At 35.0% G+C, this 27,538-nt stretch overlaps 1 protein-coding gene, 1 long non-coding RNA gene and 1 other non-coding gene across 12 annotated transcripts; 2 read left to right on the forward strand and 1 right to left on the reverse strand.

The window, feature by feature from the left end:
* Positions 1 to 3,115: 3,115 nt before the first annotated feature.
* LOC111990205 (uncharacterized) lies at positions 3,116 to 11,387 on the forward strand. 6 transcript variants are annotated; one of them, XR_010623625.1, is made up of 6 exons: positions 3,116 to 3,223; positions 3,489 to 3,770; positions 7,060 to 7,469; positions 7,563 to 7,710; positions 10,197 to 10,654; positions 10,735 to 11,387. It is a non-coding gene; the product is annotated as an uncharacterized LOC111990205 (transcript). The 6 variants fall into 6 exon arrangements; XR_010623624.1 differs by having other exon boundaries at positions 10,197 to 10,307; positions 10,451 to 11,387; XR_010623622.1 differs by having other exon boundaries at positions 3,116 to 3,255; positions 10,197 to 11,387.
* A 7-nt stretch (positions 11,388 to 11,394) lies between these two features.
* Positions 11,395 to 14,529, forward strand: LOC136061779 (uncharacterized). 4 transcript variants are annotated; one of them, XR_010623618.1, is made up of 4 exons: positions 11,395 to 12,413; positions 12,557 to 13,022; positions 13,831 to 13,869; positions 14,022 to 14,529. It is a non-coding gene; the product is annotated as an uncharacterized LOC136061779 (long non-coding RNA). The 4 variants fall into 4 exon arrangements; XR_010623619.1 differs by having other exon boundaries at positions 11,401 to 12,760; positions 12,841 to 13,022; XR_010623620.1 differs by having other exon boundaries at positions 11,401 to 12,413; positions 12,841 to 13,022.
* An 8,637-nt stretch (positions 14,530 to 23,166) lies between these two features.
* Positions 23,167 to 26,695, reverse strand: LOC111990186 (uncharacterized). 2 transcript variants are annotated; one of them, XM_024021975.2, is made up of 2 exons: positions 26,596 to 26,695; positions 23,167 to 25,523 (listed from the first exon to the last, which is right to left on the reverse strand). In XM_024021975.2, the coding sequence occupies exon 2, from the start codon at positions 25,442 to 25,444 to the stop codon at positions 23,195 to 23,197; it is 2,250 nt and encodes a 749-aa protein (XP_023877743.1). In that variant the 5' UTR covers positions 25,445 to 25,523; positions 26,596 to 26,695; the 3' UTR covers positions 23,167 to 23,194. The 2 variants fall into 2 exon arrangements, with proteins under 2 accessions (XP_023877743.1, XP_065616130.1); XM_065760058.1 differs by lacking the exon at positions 26,596 to 26,695 and adding an exon at positions 25,638 to 26,328.
* Positions 26,696 to 27,538: the final 843 nt, after the last annotated feature.

Below are 27,538 nucleotides of genomic sequence, written 5' to 3' on the forward strand. Positions count from 1 at the left end.
CATAGTGGGATTTATCACAAATGATGAATCAAAATCCCGTCTAAAATATGTTACTCTTTTTGTGTTAAGTTTAGAAAATTGATATAAATCCAAATGAACCTAAATAAGGGCCCAAAATATGACCATTTTTGAATTTTTACTCTATTTTTTATATTGTTTTTTACATTGTTGGGTCTTGAATCTTGATGAACAAGCTTAGGTTATGCGTTAACCTTATAAATTTGTTCTTAAAATTTGTATTATTTAAGAACCAAAAAGGGTGTTGATATGTTTCTTGTGGCATTTTTCTCAATTACATTTCTTGAAGGCAAGAGCTCTTTTTTCTCGCCAAGAATACAAGTTGGAATCATAAGTAGATGAGAGGCAAAAAAGTGGCAGCCAAGGCTATGCAGATAATAGGAGCATTCCAAGTGCTTTCTAGATTGGTCGTCTTCTATCTAGATTAAAACTCTATGACCTTTCAACCGGTACTTCCTTTTTCTTCTTTTTACATTCATATATTCCGAAATCTATTCTTTCCAGTGCATTTATTTGTCTTATAATCTCTAACAAAGTCAATTTATTCATCTGATACGCCTTTCTGTTGTTGTTCTTCTACATGCTAAAATATTATAATTATTGCCTATAACACAAAGTTAGAAAAGTGCTTGTAACTGAATTGGCACCTCTCCATGCACATAGTGCTTGGGAGTTTAAGGGGAAAAGGGTTCGAGCTGCGGGGTTAGCAGCATATTGTAATAATCTCTCAAAAAAAGAAAATTGATATAAGTATCCAAAAATGAACTTATTAATGTCCCACAAAATTGTCGCATATACAAGACTCACCGAGTCAATGCTTTACGCCAAATCCCTAACGTGTGGTGCAAATTTAAGGCGTTAAAAACCGATTAAGCTCAAGACAACAAATAAAAAGTTAAAATCAAAGTGGGACATATTCTATATTAATGATCCTTGAATATTTGAAATTTGTTTTGATAAAGGAATGAATGATGGTAACAAATCAAAGCTCCGTGTAAAATAAGTTGTAGTGCACTTTTCTCAAGTTAGAAAAGTGCTTGTAGCTGAATTGGCACCTCCCCATGCATAATGTGCTTGGAGGTCTAAGGGGGAATGAGTTCGAGTTGCGAGGTTAGCAGCATATTATAATTATCTCTCAAAAAAAGAAAATTGATATATGTATCCGAAAATGAACCTATTAATGTCCCACAAAATTGTTGCATATGCAAGACTGACCGAGTCAATGCTTTATGCCAAATCCCTAACACGTGGTACAAATTTAAAGCATTAAAAACCGATTAAGCTCAAGTCAACAAACAAAAATTCCCGCCATCTCTAACAGCCTATTACCAAACAACATGTGGTAATGTCTGTAACTAATAAATAGTCCAAACGTTGCTTAATTTAGTTTGCGGTAAAACAATGTACACGACAAGTAGCATAAGAATAGCTTAGAACTAAGCAATAAAAGCACACTGGGATGTGTAATTGCTTCAATCTTTAATATATACTTCGTTGTGGATCAAAATTTCAGTTAAGTCTATATACAGTAATAATTTATCAATGACTGGCTGCAGAAAAAAAAAATCATTGACGAACATTTTTAGATTTATTTTCATCTGAATTTATTTTTCTTTTCCAATGTTCTCTACAACTTGTAATGAATATTTGAAATTCAAGATATCAATTTCTTTTCCAACTAGAAGTTTCATCATATATATTTTTGGCATGAATTTCAAATAAACAATGTTGTCAATTGTGAATAAGACCACTAAAATAGCTAATAAATAGAATAACTAGGACACCACTTCATTTCGCCTAACATCAAAAAATTATGCAATCCTTTAAAAAAATATATTTTTTATTTTTATTTTTTGGAGATATATAAACTTCATTTTCGAGGGAATGTTGAAATTAAGTAAACCACAAATAGTGCCTTAAATGAATTTAGGACAAGAGGCCATTACTACCTAATATAAAAAAATTGGCTCATATCCATGACACGCTCATAAAATGTACTCTTGATAATCTCAATTTTGGTCCTAAAATAATCACAATTTTGGTTAATAATCATTTCAACTCTTTACTAGTAAAGCATATGACTTTTGGAACTAGGCAGCCTCATACTATACTTTTCAATTGCTAGATAAAGAAATTTCACAATATCAAACAAACCCACTGTATACGATAGGAAATTCTATTGTCCTGTTAAATTCTGTTGACTAGTTTTGATTAGGAAATTCTAATGAATGAGTATTGACCAATCAAATTACCGTGTAAAATGCATTGCACCTTCGTAAAGATAGAAAATTCAGATGTATCCAAATGAACCTAAGGGCTTACAAATAGAGGGTCCCATTTATAGGACTTACTAAGTCAGTCAATCCCTAATGTGTGGTTGAAATTGAAAGTATCAAACAAACTCTTCTTCGAGCACAGTACAATAAAATGGATAGATGGATGGGTTCGCATCCTATAAATAAGTCCTATGCCATTGGTCCCAAACATAACAAAATCATAAATCAGTTTTATTATTATTTTTATAAAAGCACGATGATGAGAATAATATCGGCTGTTACTTTAACCCTTCTTCTTTGTTTGCTCACTATTCATCCTCCAAACTTCTGCACTGCCCACTCTAACTCTGAGGTTCGTTGCATTGAAAGGGGTTTTTTTAGAAAATAACTACAAAACCCAAACAATATTATTAGTTAGGCAACGTTTCAAACATATTTCATTTCTAGCAATTTGACTATAGAGTAGTCGATTTTACTGTTCATATTATCTTTTTTCAAAGAAGTCGACTTCAGAGGAGTCGACTTCCCCAAAAACCCACAGCTTCCAGGCCAAGCATTCCAGGCGAAGAACCCAGCAACACTGACGAACCCAGCATCCCAGGCGAAGCATTCCAGGCGCCGACGAACCAAAAACCCACAACTTCCAGGCGAAGCATTCCAGGCGAAGAACCCAGCAACATCGACGAACCCAGCATCCCAGGCGAAGCCTTCCAGGCGCCGACGAACCCAGGCGAAGAACCCAGCAACACCGACGAGCAAGACCGACGAGCAAGCGAACGCAGGCGCCGATTTCTTCACCAGACCCCGACGAACCCAGCAACACCGACGGCGAAGCACGAAGAACACGCCGATTTCTTCACCAGACTCCGACGAAGCACGAACCCAGGCGCCGATTTCTTCACCAGAACCCAGGCGAAGAACACGCTCGGGTACGGCAAAGCACGAAGAACACGCTTCTCTGGTTGTGAGGTTTCTTTGAATTTTTACACAGTGGACTTGTTTGTATAGAAGTCGACTTCAGTAGAGTCGACTTCTTTGTAAAGAAGTCGACTCCACTGAAGTCGACTTCTTTCCAACGCCACTCACAAAAAAAAGCATTATGAACAGTAAAATCGACTACTCTATAGTCGAATTGCTAGAAATGAAATATGTTTGAAACGTTGCCTAACTAATAATATTGTTTGGGTTTTGTAGTTATTTTCTCAAAAATCCCCATTGAAAGCAAGCGACACACCCTTCTCAACTTCAAGCAACACCTTACAGATCCTTCTAACCGCCTTGCCTCTTGGGCTGCTGCATCTGACGTGGATTGCTGTCACTGGGTCGGTGTTGTCTGCGACAACCACACCGGTCATGTCCTCCAACTCCATCTCAGAACCTTTCCTCCTGTGTATGAGGAGTTTTTAATACCTTATGCTTATGAGGAGTTCCAACAGGAAGCTCCATATGAAGATTATGAGAGGTCCAGATTTGGTGGTAAGATAAATCCTTCTTTGCTTGATTTGAAGCATTTGATTTACTTGGACCTCAGTTACAATGATTTTGGTGGTATTCAAATTCCCAAATTCCTCGGTTCAATGGGGAGCTTAAGATATCTTAATCTCTCCCATGCGGGATTTGTGGGATTGATTCCTCATCAACTTGGGAATCTCTCTAATTTGCAATATCTCAATCTTGGAGATAATTATAATTATAATAATAATAATGATTATTATTTATATGTGAAGAACCTTCAATGGCTCTCTGGTCTTCCTTTACTACAACACCTTGATTTGAGTTCTGCAAACCTTAGCAAAGCCTCTGATTGGCTACAGGAGAAAACTCCCTTCCTTGTTAGAGTTGCGATTGTCAGGTTGCCTCCTTTCTGGTTTTGTCCCACCGATAGCCAGTATTAACTTCTCATCTCTCACCACCCTTCATCTTTCAGGCAACAGTTTTGTAAACACTTCGATTCCGTTTTGGGTCTTTGGTCTTCATAATCTGGTTTCGCTTGCTCTATCTGAAAATCAGTTTCAAGGTCCAATCCCTGTTCATCTCCAGAACTTGACTTCACTTAGGAACCTCGATCTTTCTAACAATCAGTTTCAAGGTCCAATCCCTGTTCATCTCCAGAACTTGACTTCACTTAGGCACCTCGATCTATCTTGGAATCAGTTTCAAGGTCCAATCTCTGTTCATCTCCAAAACTTGACTTCACTTAGGCACCTCGATCTATCTCTCAACGCTTTCAACTCTTCAATTCCCAATTGGCTATACAGTTTTAGTCATCTTGAGTTCCTCAACCTCGGGGACAATAGTTTGCAGGGTACAATCTCTAGTGCCATTGGAAACCTAACATCTGCCATTAGCATAGACTTGTCATCCAATGAACTTGAAGGAAAGGTACCAAGATCTTTGGGTAATCTCTGCAACTTAAGGAAAATTACATTGTCATACAACAAATTGAGTCAAGAGATATCTGAAATCTTTGAAATTCTATTAGGATGTGCTTCAAATGGACTAGAGATCTTAGATTTGTCTAATGCTCAACTGTCTAGGCAGTTAACTGCTGAACTTGGGCAATTTAAAAATCTGGTCAGTCTTTCTTTGGGGTATAATTCAATTTCAGGTCCAATTCCATGGTCTATAGGAAATCTTTCGTCCTTGAGATCCTTGGACCTTGAGAGCAATCAAATTAATGGAACTTTCACTCAAATTTTGGGACAACTTTCAAAATTAGAGTCTCTAAATATTGGTTTAAATATGTTGGAGGGTGTGGTTTTAGAAGTTCATTTTGTTAATTCAATGAGATTGAAAACACTTGTTGCGTCTCAAAACCGACTGACTTTAGAAGTAAGTGACAATTGGACCCCTCCTTTTCAACTCAACCATTTAGATTTGGGATCATGGAATTTAGGGCCAAAATTTCCTTTGTGGCTTTGTTCACAAAGGCAACTTTTGACTTGGGCATATCCAACACAAGGATTTTAGATGCAGTTCCTCCTTCCTTTTGGAACTTGACTTCTCAGCTTACTTATCTAAATATCTCTCATAATCAGATATATGGAGAGATTTCACATATCCCAATGATTTTGTCCTATGATTCAATAATTGATGTGAGTTCAAATAACTTCACGGGTCCATTACCTTGTATATCCTCTAACGTGTCCTTCCTTGATCTTTCTAACAATTTACTATCGGGATCTATCTCTCACTTTTTGTGTTACAAGATGAATGAGCCCAAATATATGCAGTTCCTCAGTCTTGAAAAAAATCTTTTATCAGGGAAAATAAGTAATTGTTGGATGATGTGGAAAAACTTGTATGCCTTAAATTTGGGAACAATCAATTTCACTGGTAGTATTCCAACCTCCATTGGATCTTTGGTTCATCTTCGGTATTTGCACCTAGACAACAACAGATTCTCAAGAAAATTACCATCCTCTTTGAAAAATTGTAAACAATTGGTGACCATTGATGTTGCTAAGAATGATTTTGTTGGAAGCATACCTTCTTGGATAGGACATAGACTTTCAAGCTTGGTGATTTTTCACCTTCACTCAAATAATTTTCACGGTTACATCCCAGAAGAACTCTGTTCTCTAACTTCACTCCAAATCTTGGACCTTTCACATAATAAGCTATTTGGAAGCATACCTAAATGTGTCCACAATTTTAGTGCCATGGCCACAAGTAACAGTTCAGATAATCCCTTTTTTTCATTACCTTGGTATAATGCATATTTTTTTGCGCCTATTGAGAGTCAATTGGTTGCGATTAAGGGAAAAGATCTTGAGTATTCCACCACACTTCAACTAGTAAAAATAATAGACCTTTCCAACAACAATTTATCAGGAGAGATCCCTGAAGAAGTGATGCATCTCAAAGGATTACAGTCATTAAATTTGTCATTTAATATCTTGTCTGGAAGGATTCCTGAGAATATAGGTGATTTGGGATCAGTGGAGTCTATTGATTTCTCAAGTAACCAACTTTTTGGTCAAATTCCTCAAAGTATGTCAAGTTTGACATTTTTGAGTCAGTTGAACTTGTCAAACAACAATTTAATTGGGAAAATCCCTTCAAGCACTCAGCTACAAAGTCTTGATGCATCCAATTTTTTTGGAAACAAACTTTGTGGACCTCCACTTATTGATAACTGTAATATAAAGGATGTACGACCTAACACTGAAAAGAAAGAATGCAAGGCTTTTAGTGGAGTTGATGTGGATTGGTTTTATGTGAGCATGGCACTTGGATTTGTTGTTGGTTTTTGGGTTGTATTGGGTCCTTTATTGTTGAACAAGCAATGGAGATTTTTGTACTTTCAATTCCTGGATCAACTAGGGTACAAGCTTAGGAGTTTATTGGCACAAACTTGGTAGCATTGTAAGTAAATGTTGTAAGATTCTGAATATTTAGTGCAAACATCATGTAATCATATTAATCAATAGTTTGATTATTTCTTTATCATCTTCAAGCTGATTAATTCTTATATTTCTTGCTAAATTCACTCCATTAAAATTTATGAATATGATGTTTCTTCTTGTGAACATCAACGATAATCCAAGTTGTAGTTTTATTATTCCTATAGATTAATGGTGCAAAACTACATTTTAGTTCATAAAAGTAATTGATTTGTTAAAAGTAATATTCCATTCCTTGCAATGATGCCCATTTTTTCTTTAGAGTCTCTTAGTGATCACTCTGTAAAGTGTCAATAAAAAAGACAACATATATCTACATATCTGGGCAAACTAAAAATGCTCTTTGTTACAAATTGAAGGCTATTTGGTGGATTCCTTGCAACTAGTATCTAAGAAGGAAGCATAGGCTATAGAGGAGTGCATCTCGAAAGTCTACTTTGTCTCTGGTGAAAAATTCAACCTTTGATGTTCATTGGGAAATAGGTGATATGACACACGGTGTGCTAGTATGCTATAGTTTTTTGCTTCAGAAAATTTCTATGTAGTTCCATGTCTTGTGACTAAACCTCTTAGATCACATTCATGGAAGGCATAGAGTCTAAACAGAGAGAAATATTTGAAATCGAAGAAAATTTGAGAGAGAGGGATTGGATGAGGTGAGGTTCATGGTGGATGTGAATCTTATGGGGATTTCTAAAATGATCAAAGTAGCTTTTATCACCATGAAGAATTGGAGGGATTGTGGGTCATATTCTTCCATGCTGGTCAGGTACGACATCCCAAAATCTAACTCAACTCTAAAAAGTGAATTAATAAATACATGTTATTGTTTTGTAATTTTGAATTCTGTGTCTCTTCATAGGTTGGTATATACAGTTGCTTGGCTTATTCAGTGTGTATCTTTGGGCTTCGTGGTTTGATAGAGGCGTTGCACTAAGAGGTTTTCTTCCTTTGACATCCAAGTCTCTTATATTACTTCCAGACATTGATACTCTTGATTTAGTTGAAAGGTATGGAAATTGAGTTGTCTATTTCCTTAATTATGCTGCATTATTCTTTTAAGTCTTAGTAACATATTGGTGAAACATAGTGTTGCAACTTGCAAGTAACAGGCTTGGTTAGGAGCTTGTGTTTAACTGTGACAAATCTTTTTTTATGACTCCCAGCTCTTTACTGTGAGTTGCTTTAAATGTAACAGACAGCTTTTAACATACAGGATTTATCGATTGCAAAAGTTCATATTTTGTGATACATTGAGATAAATGATTCTCAACTCTCTATACATTTTTCTTTGAGATTTGTTTCCCTTTCATGAAGTTACTGCACATGAGAAGAATCTGAACTGTAATCTTGTATATACGTGCCTGTATCTATTTGGGAGGGTACCTAGATGTATATGTGTATGTTGATAAAATTAGGTTTGCTGCAGAGGGATTTGGGTCTAGGTGAAATAGGATTTTGTTGAATTGGTGATTTAACCAATTAGGTAACGTAGAATTTGTGGGGTAAATTTAATTCTCTGTGGTGTTTTGTTGGGATTCTAATTTTGTTTGCAATGATTTTTTAAAGATTTTTGTTTCAAATCTATTTGGCATTTTAAAAAATAGTCAACTGAAAAAAATAAACATAAAATAAATAAATAAATTGTAAAGAGTTGGTTCCCATTGATATTGCTAAGAATGATTTTGTTGGAAGCAAGGTAGTTAAAGGCGAAAAGCGCCCTTAAGGCGCCAAGGCCTTGTATCGCCCGAGGCGACGAGGCGCCAAAAAGGCGCTAGCCCGAGTGAAGCGAGGCGCCAAATTCTAAATATTGTTATTTTACATATAGGGTTCCAATCTAATTAATTTGATGTATAAGAATATTATATAAACAAATCTGACTCCATTCCTAATGGACAGGAGCTGGTCAGCCTGGTTTATAAAACCAGTTTGTGGGTTTGAATCCCAACTAAAAAATGAGTCTTCATCCAAATATCAACAGTCAACTAAGTCTAGATAATTATCAAATATCAACTAAGTTTGAATATTAACCATAAATCACCATTTAAAAATTAGTCTCCATCCAAATACCAACTAAATCTAAATATTAAACCAAAATATTGTTCATAACTTCATATTAGAAAGAAGAAAACTCCTGACAAAACATTGAAGATTGAACTTCATGACTATCCATGACAAAACAAAAGCATTTGAAGATTGAACATTCTGCCTATTAGCCTATTTAATAGCCTGAATGTGGTTGTTGGTTTTAATCTAAAGGTCATCATCAGACTCTTCACTCAAGTTTTCATCATTTTCAAAGCCTCTTGAACTAGATTTATAACCATCAACATTCTCTTCCTCGGTCTCATCAGAATCAGCATCTTCCTCTTCAATATTTGGTTGTGATGTTGAGGCCTTTGAGTTTGCCCTTGATTTTGTTTGGAATCTAGTATTCTATATTAAGCTAGCTAGGTATCATTTAATATGGTTTAAGCTCTAAAAATTGAGTGAAGTAATGAGTTCGAGAAAAGGGAAAAATACTGGAAAAGAAAATAAAGAAAAAGATAGGGGAGAGTTGCTGTAAGACATTCAGACTAGAGAAGGGTAAAGGAAAAAAAAACAGAGAAAAAACAGAGGAGGAGTTGTGGGAGATAGAGTACAAGGGAGAAGGGTAAGGGGTAAAAAACAGAGAAAAAACAGAGAGGTTCATTGCTGGAGAAAGAGAGTCCAACAGAGAAGAGAAAAGGGGAAAAAAATACCAAAGCAGTGTCACAGTGAGAGAGAACTCAGAAAAAAAAGTGTAAAAAAAAAAAACTAAAAAAATAGGAAAATATCACCTGACGTTGGTTGACTGCCGAGAAGAAGACAAAATACCCACTGCTTGCTCTGAAAGTGGATGAAGAGGAGTGTTCCCGAAATTTCTTCTTGGTTCTTTTGTTTTATGCTTTTGTTTTATTTGATATAGTGGGTGACAGCTCATCCCCACTGAGGAAAAAGTTTTAAAACCAACCATACACCTCTTTAAATTTACAAAACATGCCATTACGGCCTTTAAATTGCAAACTTCACCCAGGCGCTCGCCTTTCGCCTAACAAAAAATTTCTGGGCGAGCGCCTAGTGCTCCAGAGGCGAGCGCCTCGCCTCAATGCCTTTGAGGCGCTTTTCTGGCGCCTCGCCTCGCCTGGGCGCCTACCTCAAACGCCTTTGACTACACTGGAAGCATACCTTCTTGGATAGGACATAGATTTTCAAGCTTGGTGATTCTTAACCTTCACTCAAATAATTTTCAGGGTTACATTCCAGAAGAACTATATTCTCTAACATTGCTCCAAATCTTGGACCTTTCACATAATAAGCTATTTGGAAGTATACCTAGATGTGTCCACAATTATAGTGCCATGGCCACAAGTACCAATTCAGATTATCCCTTTTACTTATATCAAACATCAACAGGATATAATTTATATAATATTTTTGCATTAACAATTAATGATAATTTCTGTATTCCTTCCAGTAAGGAGTTTTCTCTTGAACTTATAAGTTTGATGGCAATGCATTCCAAATTCTCACTATTAAAAATGTGGCTTTAGTGTTCACGCCCCCAGGTTTCATGTTGAACATTCAGGTAAATAAAAGATCACAATTCCTTCTTAAATTTTTGATTGGGTCTTCTTTCTTCTTATCATTGGTAAGATGTTTCTCTAAACATGTAGGATCTATTTGCACAGTTATCATTTGACCCACCCTGTTGTTCTAATACTTGTGCAGAATGATCTATTCTTTGCTCAACACAATTCGAGTATGAGAAGCATTATACTTTCTGTATCCAAAAGTGTAATTGTTAATAATATTTCACCACCAGAGGTTGCTTTCCTAAGAAGAATTACTGCATGATTTAATTCAAAATGGCAAAACTGGTCTTTCAGTTCCTCGGACAAGATGAGACTGAGCCTTAAACCAACCAAACTTATGGTCTCTCTTAAAGAATCTTAAATTTGTCAAGACATTTTCCTCTGTAAATCTTGTTCTCAAGGCTTAGTTATGGCATGCAGATGAAACTGATTATTTACTAGGTCATGAAGAAGAGCTAGAAGATTTTGCAAATGATGTTCCACTTAGTGTCAGTTACAATTATGATCCAGTGACTCAGTTCTTGAATTACATTGACAATGGCAACTTCTCTGTTAATGGTGTGCTAGCCGACATCCCACTTATACTTCATCAGAGGCTATAGGTAAATTTTTGTCTTTTTTTCCCCTGTTAAGAAAAGTGTTCACGTAAAATTATTCATACCTAAAAACTTTATTGCATCAGTTTATTCTAAATTTCTAGCAGTTTTGATTTCTGTACATTCTCTTACAAAGTTAAATTGTTCTGCATACCTGTATCCCCTAACAGATGTATTGGACTTCTAACTATCAAATCAATAAAGCTTCTAATTGCGATTTCCTGGGTTTGGCTAAAAGGCCTCCTTGATAGATTTCTCCTTTACCAATTTCTTGACCTTTTATCACATTCAATGTGATATGATTTACTCTTTGTCAGTGGAATCATGTGGATATCAGTGTGCATTTCCAGATAACCTTAACAACTTTCCTGCATTTTGTTCTTAACTGGTGCTATTTCTAACTTCATATAGATGCGTTCATGATTCATCCAGCTCTTCATGAGAAGTTAAATGTTTAATAAATTTGAACAAAAAAAAAAAAAAAAAATGAAAAAAAAACAGAGAAAAAACAGAGGAGGAGTTGTGGGAGATAGAGTACAAGGGAGAAGGGTAAGGGGTAAAAAACAGAGAAAAAACAGAGAGGTTCATTGCTGGAGAAAGAGAGTCCAACAGAGAAGAGAAAAGGGGAAAAAAATACCAAAGCAGTGTCACAGTGAGAGAGAACTCAGAAAAAAAAGTGTAAAAAAAAAAAACTAAAAAAATAGGAAAATATCACCTGACGTTGGTTGACTGCCGAGAAGAAGACAAAATACCCACTGCTTGCTCTGAAAGTGGATGAAGAGGAGTGTTCCCGAAATTTCTTCTTGGTTCTTTTGTTTTATGCTTTTGTTTTATTTGATATAGTGGGTGACAGCTCATCCCCACTGAGGAAAAAGTTTTAAAACCAACCATACACCTCTTTAAATTTACAAAACATGCCATTACGGCCTTTAAATTGCAAACTTCACCCAGGCGCTCGCCTTTCGCCTAACAAAAAATTTCTGGGCGAGCGCCTAGTGCTCCAGAGGCGAGCGCCTCGCCTCAATGCCTTTGAGGCGCTTTTCTGGCGCCTCGCCTCGCCTGGGCGCCTACCTCAAACGCCTTTGACTACACTGGAAGCATACCTTCTTGGATAGGACATAGATTTTCAAGCTTGGTGATTCTTAACCTTCACTCAAATAATTTTCAGGGTTACATTCCAGAAGAACTATATTCTCTAACATTGCTCCAAATCTTGGACCTTTCACATAATAAGCTATTTGGAAGTATACCTAGATGTGTCCACAATTATAGTGCCATGGCCACAAGTACCAATTCAGATTATCCCTTTTACTTATATCAAACATCAACAGGATATAATTTATATAATATTTTTGCATTAACAATTAATGATAATTTCTGTATTCCTTCCAGTAAGGAGTTTTCTCTTGAACTTATAAGTTTGATGGCAATGCATTCCAAATTCTCACTATTAAAAATGTGGCTTTAGTGTTCACGCCCCCAGGTTTCATGTTGAACATTCAGGTAAATAAAAGATCACAATTCCTTCTTAAATTTTTGATTGGGTCTTCTTTCTTCTTATCATTGGTAAGATGTTTCTCTAAACATGTAGGATCTATTTGCACAGTTATCATTTGACCCACCCTGTTGTTCTAATACTTGTGCAGAATGATCTATTCTTTGCTCAACACAATTCGAGTATGAGAAGCATTATACTTTCTGTATCCAAAAGTGTAATTGTTAATAATATTTCACCACCAGAGGTTGCTTTCCTAAGAAGAATTACTGCATGATTTAATTCAAAATGGCAAAACTGGTCTTTCAGTTCCTCGGACAAGATGAGACTGAGCCTTAAACCAACCAAACTTATGGTCTCTCTTAAAGAATCTTAAATTTGTCAAGACATTTTCCTCTGTAAATCTTGTTCTCAAGGCTTAGTTATGGCATGCAGATGAAACTGATTATTTACTAGGTCATGAAGAAGAGCTAGAAGATTTTGCAAATGATGTTCCACTTAGTGTCAGTTACAATTATGATCCAGTGACTCAGTTCTTGAATTACATTGACAATGGCAACTTCTCTGTTAATGGTGTGCTAGCCGACATCCCACTTATACTTCATCAGAGGCTATAGGTAAATTTTTGTCTTTTTTTCCCCTGTTAAGAAAAGTGTTCACGTAAAATTATTCATACCTAAAAACTTTATTGCATCAGTTTATTCTAAATTTCTAGCAGTTTTGATTTCTGTACATTCTCTTACAAAGTTAAATTGTTCTGCATACCTGTATCCCCTAACAGATGTATTGGACTTCTAACTATCAAATCAATAAAGCTTCTAATTGCGATTTCCTGGGTTTGGCTAAAAGGCCTCCTTGATAGATTTCTCCTTTACCAATTTCTTGACCTTTTATCACATTCAATGTGATATGATTTACTCTTTGTCAGTGGAATCATGTGGATATCAGTGTGCATTTCCAGATAACCTTAACAACTTTCCTGCATTTTGTTCTTAACTGGTGCTATTTCTAACTTCATATAGATGCGTTCATGATTCATCCAGCTCTTCATGAGAAGTTAAATGTTTAATAAATTTGAACAAAAAAAAAAAAAAAAAATACTAAAACTTGAACTCATTGTTTTTTGGAGACATTTCAATTTCATTCTCAATCCTGGGACTATCTTTAATGCAGAGCTCCTTGATCAGGTTACTACAGAACCGAAAATGGATTTTGTTCTATTAGTACTTGCATATGATTTTGTATATCACATGCCACAATTGCATTCTAGGAACTGAAGGATTAAAATATCATTTCTTATAGCTGCATTTTATTTAGCATTAATGGCGTGATACTTCTAACATAAGTTTTCTCTATGATAGATTATTGCCTGCTCATTTTAATAATATTTTCTTCAAGATGCTGATTGCTCTTCTCACATTGCAGATTTCTTTGCTCATCTAGACCAAAATGCTTCAGCGCAAGGTATATCCTATTGCATATTGCTTCGAATAAAAGCTAATTCTTTTCTCCTCATAACTGATTGATAAGGTTGTCTAACTGTATGTTTTTATGTAAATTTTACTTTTTTAGAATATTATTGTTTACATTTTTCTTTCACCTTCCTCTATCTCCAGTGAATCCTTTGGTTATCTCTAAATATGGAGCAAGTGAAGATTACCCTGGTTGTACAGATTTAACATATACAAAAGCTATTTGAATCATGTAGGCGTACTTGACTGTCTTGTTCGATTGGCAAAGGATGGGACTCAGTTTGCTTTACTTAATTTTTTTTGTAAGAATTCCTGTGCAATATAATTAGGTGGAATGGTAATTATATTGGTCAAATTTGGTCTAGGGGGCTCTGGTGTGTAGAATCATCTTCAGCTCTTTTGCACAGGACATTGCAGAGATCAAGGAACTCTTGAAGCAGAGAGGAGGTGACATTGGCTGTTGAAGAGATTTTCTATGACGTTTGTGAAGAGCCAGAGTTATTTTGAGACAGTTTCAATATATATCAAAACTTCTTCAAGATAAAAATTTGCTTACTGCTATCTAAAATTTTGATTCTTATCTGGAACTAAGGATGCAAGATTTGTTGGATGAAGATATGCAGTTCTTAATTAAAGAGAACCTTATGACTGATTTAATTGACTTGAATTATTTGGTAGAATAGAATGATGAACATATGTAATTGGTATTAGTTGCCAACCACCTCTATGGTCATCATCAAAGGAGCCACCTGTCTTCACTAGCAGTCAGCAGTAAAAGCAAAGTACAGATTTCAATCAGGCAACGTCGATGGTTCATCTTATTTGTTTTTTCTTCTACAAGATACCTAGGGTACATCTTATCCTAATGCCTTGCTTTCAAAACCTAAAAAACCAAAAATGAAAAATACATGAAGACCAACACAAAGTAAGAAGTTGAAAAAGAAAAAAACGAAAAAAAGGAGGGGGGGGGTGGGGGGGGGGGTGGGACTGCCTGTCAACAATAACTTAACAATTATTTTAGGTGTTTTTTTTTTTTAATAAGTAAGACTTGTTAATTTCATCTTTCTCGAATTCCTATATGCATGCTAGCATAGAACCAACATAGAAGCAAGTCTTTTTTATCCATCTTTGTTTTGAATGTGTGATAGAATGTCACTGTCACAAAGTTTATGAATTTTGACACTTACACCATCTGTTCCATTTCTGGTCAAGGTTTGCTTGTTAAGTTTTTGACTTGTCAACAATTTTTTTTTTTTTTTTTTGTTTGCGAACAAGTTGTGTGTAAAGATCTGGAGTCTAAATTAGTTTGTAGCAATGATCAACTCATTGGCATATTTGATAAAGGCCTCTCATTTCAATGTTTCATTGATTTCAACCACAAAGGCACAAACTCATGCTCACTGCTGTGCCTGTTCATGTGTCCAGACAGTTTTAGAGTTAATTACCAATTTGTTGCAGTCCGTTGCTTTGAGTCAGTTACCAATATGTTGTTGTTGTGATGTTTGATTGAGCAGTAACAATAGTTGTTAATGTGTTCCCACGCATGACTTAGTGGCAAAAAGCATTACCTTCTTTGTGTAGATATCGGTGTACAATTTTGCATTTCTTCATTGTCTGCATCACAGGTCAATAATCTTTAAAACCACTAGGGAATACCCCAAGAGAGTTGAGTGTATTGGGAAAGGCGGTGTACAATTAGTCCTAAGTTTCTCCAAGTAAAAAATACATGCACAACCATTAGTATTTTATTTGATATTTTCTTCCTAATTGACCAATTGAATTTAGTTAATTACGCTATTGATATATCCAATTGGAACTTTAAAATAAGTGGCATTGGAAGTTTCATCAACACTACATATTGGTGGGATGAATTTTACCCAAAATAATAATAATAATGATAATTAGCGTAAACTGTTTTTAACCATTTTTTTGAATAACCTCACTATAATTAATAACTAGCACAACAACTTGGACACTGCTTCTTTGACCGAATACCTTCAATCAACTATGAGTCACTTTCAGGCAAACTTTGGTAGTTCCAATTTGATGTTATTTTACTCAACTGGATTAATGAAATTTTCAATCAAAAAAAAAAAAAAAAAAACCTCTATAGAGCTCCATTTTTTGTGTGTGCATAGTTTGTGTTTAATTATAGGTATATGGGCCTGATAGTTTCTGTTCAAATGACACATATTTTAATTTTTCTTCAGAAATTATCAAAAGAAAATATTATGCTCGCACAAGAATTTAAAAGTTTTTAGCTTTTCTTGAATTTAGAAATGTTATTTGGATTTCGAATAAAATTTTCAGATTTTTAATTTAGTGTATGCTCTGCTGTGGATCAAATTTTAAGTTTATATGTAGTAGTAATAATCAATGATGAAGATTTTTAGATTTATCGGTATATTAATTTATTCTTCTTGTCCAATCTTTTCTACAACTTATAATGAAGATTTAAGTTCAAAAAATCAAGCTCTTTTACTTTTCTTTATTCCCTTGGCATCTTGACTGATCTAAATCGTTTTCATACAAATCTGTTTTGCTGTAGGAAAATTACCAGCAAGCCAAGAGTACAAATTGTTGGCTTGAGTTTACCAAAAAAGTTGTTGGCTTAAAAAAGAACAAAAAATATTGTCAAATGTTTTAACCATGTTTTATGTGAGTAAACTATGACAAAATGCAAAAGACCCTCCAACTTAGGGTCACTTTCACACATACTCTGGTTGTTTCAATTTAATTTTTTAATCCATAAGACAAGTGAAGTTATCATATTGATAATTTCTTCAGCTCAATGACTGGAAAAAAATAAGTAAAATGACTCGTGATAACAAAAAAAAATTAAGTAAAATATAATATAGATATATATTTTTTTTTCATCTTCTTCCTTTCTCTATCTTGTCTCCTTCTTCCCTCTCATGAAACACACAAAATAGTAAAAGGCATTCTTGATAATAATCACAATTTTGGTTAATAATTGCTTCACCTTTTCAAACATTAAGTACATGACTATCTAGTAAATAACTAGAGGGATTTCACAAGGTCAAAAAACAAATCCAGTGTAGACGGTAAGAATTTCCAATGTCTCTTTTCATCAAATGAATGTTGAAATCTTTGCACAAATTTTGATTAGCAAAGATCGTGGCTAGGGCCTAAGACGTTTGTTTGTTTGTGGTTTTTTTTTTTTTTTTGGTGTGTGTGTGTGTGTCGGTAATCGGCCTAACATGTTTTACTTGACATGGATTGCACTTTCCACGACATATTAATATATGGAGAAAAAAATTATACATTGAGTGAATTTAACTTCGCGCAAGGGAAGAAATTTTGTTATAGTAAAAAACAACTTTAGTAGTTTAGACTCTTTAGAGAACAAAACAATATAATCATATGTTATACTTGGGATAGTAAGTCACACTTAGGAAAATTGGACCTTTTTTCCTTTGTATAAATAGGGGTGGCTTCAATTGGATGAGAGGCTAGCAATTTTCTCTCCTAAACATTATGGGAACATAAAAGTTTTTCCTTCTAGACTTTTCACCTTCTAGACTTTTCACGCTTAAAGAACATGACTTTCCAGCTAATCATACTAGAGTTTTTACGTTTTAGTACCTTTAGCGATTTCACAACATCAAGAACAAACCCTAGTGTATACAGTGTCAAATTCCATTGTCTCCTATTACATCAAACTAGCGTACAAGATAAGTATAACCCAAACTTTGGCTTGAAAAACTCCTCTCACACACAGAAGAATTGTTAGCAGTTATTATTGTTTCCTTACTTGCTATATTTTGACAGGATAATGCTCTTATATTAAAAGATTCATAATCCTCCCTACATGCATTCCTTTTTAAATTATACGCAGAACGTTTCTCACGGTTAGATAGCATGGAGAACACATCCTCCACAAGTTTCAGAGCCAATTCAGTGCCAGGAAACTTTGTCTTGATAGGTTGTAACAATGTGTGGAGACTTTGGTAACAAGATTTAACAGCATGAAATGTAGACGAAGGCGTAAGCTGAAGAACCCAGTAGTAATCAATTCCATAACTAGGAAACTTGATATTGGACGCAGATAGAATGTCACAGACAACCAACATTGCGCCAATGTTATCAATTGCTGGAAAAAGCTTTTGTGTCATGAGTAAGTTATCCCTGGCACCAGTATAGTCATTACTAAGAATTTTTTGTTCAGCATCTCGCTATTCTAGAATAGCCTTCTTCTTATTTTGATTAATGTCTAGCATCCTCTATATATCGTCAAATTCAGTATTCAACTCCAAATGATCCCAAATTTAGTGATTCCAAATGAGCAGAGTATCAAAACTGCAATCAAAGTGATAAGCGGGATTGGCATCAACAATGAGAAAAATGTGTAACTTAAATTGTGGAAAATTGTCACTCACTAGAATTGGAAGAGGTTCTTAAGGAAATATTTACCAACATAAAGCAAACAAATTTAAACATCATTGTTTTTGGGCAGCCTATGGGAAACATCATCATTGTTTCCATGTGTATGATAAGAATCATCTTTGCAAAACCTCTATATCATGACTGATAATTTTTAAAATGATTACTCAAATCTTAATTTGGGTCCAGCAATACAGTTAGGTGCTTGTGGAGAAACACCCTAACAGAGGCATTACCAAAAAAAATGCATTATTGCAAGCTTACAAAACCATATAAAAAATTTCAACCCCACCAGACTGTAAGAAATTCAACACAAAATTTAAAATTTAAGGCAAAACTACATTATTAGTCCTTGAAGTTTACCTGCTGAGCACATTTAGTCCCTAAAGTTTCAACTGAGCGCTATTAGTCCCTAAAGTTTCAAAACTAAACACAATTGGTCTCTCTATTAACTACTGTTAGTTTTGTGCTTATGTGTCTAATGGAAAAATGAGTAGGCATACTTTTAATACATGGAAAAAAATTTTATTTAAAAAAATCCCAAAAATCTCTCCTCTCCATTTACCCCTCTCTCTCTCTCTCTCGCCGTTACCTCTCATTCTCTCTCTGTGTAACTTCGATGAAATCCATGTCAAAAATCTCCAGAGACAGCAAGACAAGGAGATCCGCAAGAGAGAGTTCCGTACATTAGTGCACAGCCTAAATAGTCCTACATATAAGCAATACCTGGAGCAGATCTCTTGTTGTGAACATTTAAAATTAAATTTCTCAGTAACCCAATAGGACCCTTTCATTTTCTCCATCTATTTCTCTCTTTTTTTAATATTATATAATTTGTCTTGGTATTTGACTTGATCATTGGCCTAATCTCTGCGCAAAAATTCAGCATGAGTTGAACAAGAAAACTATGACAATCTAGGTAAATTCTTTGAGCATTGCTTTCCTAAGACTTGTACGCTAAAAATTGGGCTTCGTGAATGTTTTAGTTTAGGATCTTATAAGGCTTCAGGTGTGCTGCCTCTTTTTGAAGATCTGAAGGTCTTTGGAGACTTTGATCCAAATCAAGTGGCTGCTGTCTTGAGTCCTCCTTGTCTCATTGTATTTTTCTGATGTTTCATGTTTGGCTATTTACAGAGAGAGAAAGGAGTACCAGAGAGGAAAAGAGATTTTAAGGTTTTGTTAGAATTTTGCTGACTTGGTTCTGGGTTGTATTTTTAAATGAAGTGTCAAATTTTGATTCAGCCACTTAAGTTACATTGCAACAATTTTACTTTTAGACATTGCAACTGATATGACAGGGGTGCCACATCATTAAAAATATGCCTACTCATTCTTCCGTTAGACAAGTAAGCAAAGAAACTAACGGAAGTTAGTGAAATGAGCAATTGTGTTTAGTTTTAAACCTTTAGGGACTAATAGCTCTCCATTGAAACTTCAAGGACTAAAAGCACTCAACAGACAAACTTTAAGGACTAATAGTGTAGTTTCGCCAAAATTTAAAACCACCCAAAATTGCCTATCAGAAACCCCACAATAAAAGGCTTTCTAGTAAGACCAACTTCAACACAAAGGTCCTTAAACTGAAATGCAATGAAAAAGGACCCAAAAATTTACCACCATTCTCCCACCAACCAAAAGGGAACACAAGAAATAAAATAAAAATTGGTCAAAGCTATTCCCAAGTCAAAATTCTGGAAAACACCAAGTATCCATTCTTAGCACAAAGATTTTGCAAGGGCCAACTTAATCCTCTTCACGAGGGATCCCTAATCCTTCCTAAAACATAACCTATAATCCAATCTTCATTATCTAAATGGATGATGATATCATTTTTTTTTTTTTTTTGATAGGTAATAAGTGTGGTTATATTGAACAAAAATAATAAAATCATTTAGTTCATGATGATGAACACAAAGGAACAATGAAAGCAAAATAACAAAAATCAAAAGGCTAGTCTAAGAGAAACAAGGAACTCTATATTGGATGAACAATCTAAGGAACCCTAACACCTAGACAAATAAAAAAGAGCACGTTGGCACAAAGCTTATAGATTATCCAATGAATTTTTGGTATCAATTCTTATATATATTGTTTTCCATTCTAATACTTCATCTGAGAACAATTACCCTAAACTGAAACACAATGAAAAAGAACCCAGAAATTTTTCCCATGATAAAAGACCAATTTCTTCTTTTTTTCTGATTAGTATGATGAAAGACCGCTGTTACTTACTAAAAAAAAATGATAAAAGACCAAGGTTACAGTGAATGCGGAATTACACAGTACCCAGCTGGCAGGATGGAGTTGATTTGGTTGTGTACTATGGAAATACCGCAGTAGTATCCAGTGGCAAACCAAGAGACGCCATGTCCTGGAAAGTAATGGTAATTGAGTCACTATGACTCTAAGAAATCAAATTTTCTTTGACAGCAGAATGTCGCCAGCACAACAGACTATCAAGGAAAGGTACAACACTAAGCTCAATCGCATCAAGAATAGGCTCAATATCACGCACTAGACCATAGTTCACTTCCCATAGTTGCTGCCATCAGGTAACTTCAATTCAAGTTTTTGTATAGTGATCAGTATCTAGAGATTAATCTGAATGCTCTAAGCTGATTTGAGAAGCATTTAGCCAAAACCATTAATTCGCAGCTACATTGTCCATGTTAAACTACACAAGAGTAACCATGATTTATAAGGAATTAGCAGATTTGACTTTTGAGGCCACTAAAGCAGTAATTGTATAAAAACTGGTTCAGAAATTGGTTTAGCTAGGCATTTTCACGAACATTTTATATGAAACAATATCATAAGCTAATTTTATAGATCAGTCTCACAATTCAAAGTCTCTATTTCCATACCCATAACAACAATCCACAGCCCATTCAAACAAAAACTACCATACCCACAAAAAACAACACATGTATGTAGGTACTGTGTTTGCATCACCCCATAACTTCCAACTTCCAGAATTAATCCACCAATACTAACAGTAACAAAAAGGTTGATATGGGCAACAAACAAAAGATCCTAGGTTGGAGAAACACCATTTACCAGTAACTAAAATGACAAGAAAAAAAAAATGTAACTTTTTTGAGATGTAACAATCTAGTACACATTTTCATTCATGAAATAGCATATATAGTTCCATCACATACTTTATGATACATAATAGTCACAGAGTCAGCTAACATGATAAATATCTTGTCCCACTAGTAACTCACATTTTCCTTCTACTTTACCATCATTCTCCCACCAACCAAAAGGGAATACAAGAAATAAACAAAATAATGAACAAAGACCTTAACTGAAACACAATGAAAAAGAACCGAGAAAGTTTTTTTCTCCAAGATAAAAGACCAATGTCTGTTGCAATTCAAAATTGAAATAAAAGAAGAGAATAGAGCTGAAGGTAAGGTTACAGTGAGTGCAGTAGTAAACAGTTCCCAATTGGCAGAATAGAGCTGCATAGCCTTCAGTCTTGAACAATGGAAATGGTGTTGTTGTACACTTGTGTTGTATTGTACCCAGTGGCAGTGGCAGTGGCAGTGGTTAACCATAACAAAAAGCAACCAAGCTTTCTTTGTGGGGTAGGAGGATATGGTTCAGCCCAACTGACTATTCAAGCCCATACACCTCAAGAATTGGCCCATTTTGTTCACTAGGAAAAACAAAATAAACCCAACTTCGGATTTTCCCTGGGTAGCTTTGGTTCTTAACTTCTCATGTGGATTGTGAAAATTTTGGAGATATTCCTGCAAAACCTTCTCTGTTTTTTCTTTTTTTTCTCTATATTTTTAAGGAAAGAAAAGTTAATTCCAGGTTTCTCTATAAAGCTACAAAGTTTGCCAGTTGTTTGGAATTTTCTAAATTAATGGTTTTTTTTTTTTTTTTTTGAGGAAACTTGATTAACGAATTGATAGCAATGCCATTGCCAACTAACAATAGAATGATTATAACAATAAAACATTTGACCATTAATTAGATTTAATTATAAAAATTCAAAACACTTTATTTCCTCTTTTTTAATTCCTTAACAATTATTAGGTTATTAAAAGAGTGTAACAATTTCAAAGCATTTTTTTTTTTTTTTGAGAAAACAATTTCAAAGCATTTTATTATTCCAATTCAGCTTGGTTGGGACTTGGGACTGAGTGGGTTAGTGGGCGAATACTTGTGTAAATATATTTATATACACACATGCACACAATAATCCCAAATGAGCATTCCATTACAGTGTATCTGTTCAAGTATTCATGCCTCTTAAAACAAAGTTGTGATCTGGGTTGCATATGTGCTGGTGGAGCTTGGAAACCTGACAAGTGTCATCTGGGATTTGGTTGCAATAGAATTAAGAATTATTCATAGGTTGAGTGCATAAGCAAAGCCTTGAAACACATCTCTTTGGCATTCATGTTGTCCAGACATTTGTGTTGGTTTATAATTCATAGTTCTATACATCACAGGGAAATCTGCCCACCTAGAATAACCTATTTCAAAATAAAAATATGTACCACATTCTTTAATGAGTGACACTGTTTCTAGTTTAATCCTTTATCAACAGAGACTACACTAAACTGAACACAAGAGGTAGAGAATACACATATGTTTAGAACTCATGTTCAGTATTATGAGTTTGGATTGAACTTATTGTTGCTGAAACTGAAAACTGAAAACTGAAAATACTGTAGCAAAATAATTTTTAAATGTGTAAATAGTACCGTGGGACCCATTTTTTAATATTTTTTAGTATATAAACAGTGTCAAACAGTACATGAACAGTGTTTTTTGTCTCATAAACAGTAAAATCATGTGATTTTACTGTTCACTTTTCCGGGTTTTTTTTTTTTTTTTTTGAAAATTACCAAACGCACTCTATATGGTGCAACACCATGAGGTTTCTCTTGGCATCATATTCTTCGTTTGGGAGGTAAAGCATTTGGTTCCAAGTGCCAAGAGCTTTCTGGAATGTCATATTTGCCAATTCCAGGAACTCTAAAAGCAAGAATTCGATGAGAGAAACCAAGCATCTTTGATTGGGAAACTGAATGAGTGACATCAAACCCATCAATTTGTAGCCTATGGTAGAAAGTCAGGCAACCCTTCACCTCCTCCAGCCTGGCAATTGTTATCTCATCCCTTTCGTGTAAGTGTGACAGAATTTCGACAACTTGACATTGGTAATTTTCATAATCAGAACGCTTCCATCTGCTATTCCAATTCTTGTACATAGCCCAAATCTCACCTTTTAGCGGGTAAATTTCGTAGATTGGCTCAACAGTACTTTTTTGGTAGTTAACATTATAGGAGAACTGTGACATTTCAAGATTGACACTAGCTCCACTAACCTTAAATTTCCCACGAACTATGGGTAGGTTTTCTTTCTTCCAGTCAATCTCATGGTCAAGAATGGGTAGAGGTTCTAGGAAAGTCACACATACTTGGCTCTCAGAAATTATATCATCTATTCTGGTGTACTGCCGTGGCAAAAAATCTTTTCCACTGTTCACAGCCCATACCTGACCTATGGCAAAATCATTTAATGACCAACTAGGCTTCAAAAGTTTGTCTTGTGGAGATGATTTTGGGGAAGGAAGTCCTCCCAATGGAATAGAGCTAGGAAAACTACTAGCATTCCCATTCTTTGGTGCCTTTTGGGAGTCAATAATCTCTTGAAACATACTATCAGGCAAGGCCAATTGATCGAGCTCAAACATCCCATCAACAACTTTATCAATTTCTCCACCCTTAAACCTATATGCCGGGATATTATGAGAGAATATATACAGATTATCCGGGGAGATATGGAAAGTGACAGCACTCCCTCCAATTTTTTGTCTCTCAAAGATGCTTCTGAAACCATCTACTTTCACCAAACATGCACCATCTGCACCTAAATATTTTGAAAAATCTGAGAGAATTTCAACTAACTCAAATTTACATCCTTTTACAAAACTAAGATCATAGGCCCATTCATGAAGGTTCCAATCCTTATACAGTGCCCAAATCTCACCTCTTTTGGGGAAAATTTCAAATTGTTCATCCGTGATGCCACGAATCCATGAGCATTTGTAGGATGAGACCATTGGCCAGCTCTCTCCATCATTCATCTCTGGATTCAAATCAAATGACCCACAAGCAACAGGTAAGCCAGCATCACACCATCTTCTCTCACCAACACTAATAGGGATTGGCTTTAACCATGTAACAAGAACTGATCGTGCTAATTTGCAAGCAACTTGAGCATACCGAAAAGTATGAGGTAGATTTGCTCTATGTTGAGCACCCCAGATCTGACCTACCTTGAAATGCTCAGGTTTTCTGTCATTCTCAAAGTTATAGTAGTCCTGACAAGGCCTTTTCTGCGCCAAAGGTTTTGAAGAACAAGAAAAATTCTCCTCCAAACTGATGGGCTGTGATGTTGACAAATTTATATCGTCTATAGACAAACCTGTGTCCCCTCTAATGTTCCCTCTAAAATTCAAATCCTCAGAAACCTTAATGGATGACTGTTGACAAATAATTCTATCATGTTGCTGCTCAACATCAAGAGAATTTTGAAGTTTGAATCCCAAAGTTCCAACGTCTTCTGAAAATATCATAGTTTTTCTACAGCTGCCACCCAAACTTTGGCTTGAAAAACCACTCTGACACACAGAAGAGTTTTGAGCATTGATCATTGCTTCCGTACTTGCAATATTTTGACAGGATAATTCTCTTTTATTAAAAGATTGATTACCCCCCCAAAAAGCTTTTCTTTTCAAATCATATGCAGAACGTTTCTCATGGTCAGATAGAATGGAGAATGCATCTGCTACAAGTTTCAGAGCCAATTCAGTGCCAGGAAATGTTTTCTTGATAGGTTGCAACAATGTGAAGAGCCATTGGTAACGAGATTTAACAGCATCCATTGTAGAATAAGGTGGAAGCTGAAGAACCCAGTAGTAATCAATTCCATAACCAGGAACCGTCATATTAGAAGCAGATAGCACGTCACAGACATCCATCATTGAGCTAATGTTATCAATTGCTGGAAAAAGCTGTTGTGCCTTGAGTAAGTTAAACCTGGCACCAGTATAGTCATTACTGCTAATAATTTTTTGTTCAGCATTTTGCTGTTCTAGAAGAGCCTTCACTCTATTTTCATTCATGTCTGGCATCCTCTAAATATCCTCAAATTCAGTAACCAACTCCAAATGATCCCAAATTTAGTGATTCCAAATCAGCCAAGTATCAAAACTGCAATCAAAGCGATAGATGAAATTTACATCAACAATGAGGAAAATGTATAACTTACAATGTGGAAAATTATCACTAGCAAGAGTTGGAAGAGGTTCTTAAGGCAATATTTACCAACAAAAACATCATTGTTCACGGGCAGCCTAAGGGAAACATCATCATTGTTTCCATGTGTACAAGAAGAATCATCTTTGTAAAACCTCTATCATGACAGATAATTATAAAATGATTACAATAAGAATCACCCTAATAGAGACATTTAACACAAAATTTAACACAAAATTTAAAGTAAAACCACCTAAAATTGCCTCTCAGCAAACCCGTAACAAAGGCTTCCTGTCTGTGTATATATAGATATATATATCCACTGCCCGTATTTGTATCATTCAGTTAACCTCAACTCATGTTTTTGTATGGTGATCAGTACCCAGAGATTAAAACCAAAAGCTGAATTCTCTAAGTTGATATGAGAAGCATTCAGTCAAAACCATTAATTTCTAGCTACTTTTTCCATGCTAAACTATACAAGATTAACCATGCTTTATGAGGAAATTAGCAAAATAAAATTTCAATTATGGATTAGCAGATTTGACATATGAGGCCACTGAAACAGAATACTGAATAAACACTGGTTCATAATACAATACTTGTTTTAGATAGGCATTTTCACGAACATTGTATGTGAAACAATATCATAAACTAATTTTATAGATCAGTCCCATCAAAAAAAAAAAATATTATAGATCGGTCACACAATTCAAAGTCTCTATTTACATTCCCATAACAACAATCCTCAACCCATTCAAGCAAAATACCATAACAACAACAACAACAAAAAGGACCCCCAAAAAATATATAACTTTCTTAAGATATAATAATCAAGTACACATTTTCATTCATGAAATAGCATATATAGCTCCATCACATACTTTATGATACATTATAAAATAAGCAAGAACAAAAACCTTAACTGAAACACAATGAATGAAAAAGAACCCAGATAGTTTTTTCCAAGACAAAAGACCAATGTCTGTTGCAATTCAAAATAGAGATAAAAGAAGAGAACCTAAACCTTTCCTCTTCTTCCTTTATCTTTCAACTCTCAGTGAGTGTTGAAGTACACAATTCCCAGTTGGCAGAATGGAGCTGCTTTTAGCCTTTACCATGGAAATGCTGTGGCAGTGGCAGTGGCTAACCAAGGGGCCACGTTATGAACCATCCAAGCCCAACTATCCAAGCCCATTTACCTCAGGACTTGGCCCATTTTGTTCACTAGGAAAAAACAAAATAAGCCCAGCTTCGGATTCCCCTTTGGTTCACCATCTCTTTTTATCTTTTTTTTTTTTTTTTTTTTGGGTAAATAATGATATTTTTATTAACAAAGCCAGAGTTTAAGTATTCAAAAAAGAGCTTCGTACATGTATTGACATATATACTAGGCTAGAGTAAGATTTTTATTTCATATATAAATATAAAAATAGGGCAACATGCCCATTAGCATCTACAAGAGCCCAAGAAATGATAGAGTTGATGGATTGAGGTCCTCAACAAGAAATTATGATCTAACCCATTAAAGGATACGAGGCTAAAGGAAAATGGTACAACAATAAACTTGCAAAGAAGGACTCTGATATCAATTACAACCAAATGAAAATCCAAGCCAAGGTGTAAGTCTAAAATGTTAATAGAGTCAATAACAACTTTGGCATCTCCTTATCCCCTTCAAAGTGGGCAGTCTTGCAGCCTTGGGGAATAGCAATTCACATTCTTGTTCTTATGGTTTTCTTTCTTTCTTGTGACTATCGCTAGGGCCACATGTCATTGTCATTTTATCAAAGTGGCACAATATCATGTATAATTTATGAGAGAGTTTTGTTAGAAATATTACAAATTTGAAGATTTAAAACTTACAAATGTGTCCCCAATTACAAAATAAATAAATAAAAAGAGTAATTTCAATATTCATTAATTACATTTTCTTTTTAGTAAGATTTGAAGTAGCCTTGGCATTTTTC

This window comes from Quercus suber, unplaced genomic scaffold (assembly GCF_002906115.3).
Source record: "Quercus suber isolate HL8 unplaced genomic scaffold, Cork oak 2.0 scaffold_351, whole genome shotgun sequence".
NCBI lineage: Eukaryota > Viridiplantae > Streptophyta > Magnoliopsida > Fagales > Fagaceae > Quercus > Quercus suber.

Excerpts from the sequence above, each read along its gene's own strand:
- LOC111990186 (XM_024021975.2), bottom strand. The coding sequence starts at position 25,444 with ATGCCAGACATGAATGAAAATAGAGTGAAGGCTCTTCTAGAACAGCAA.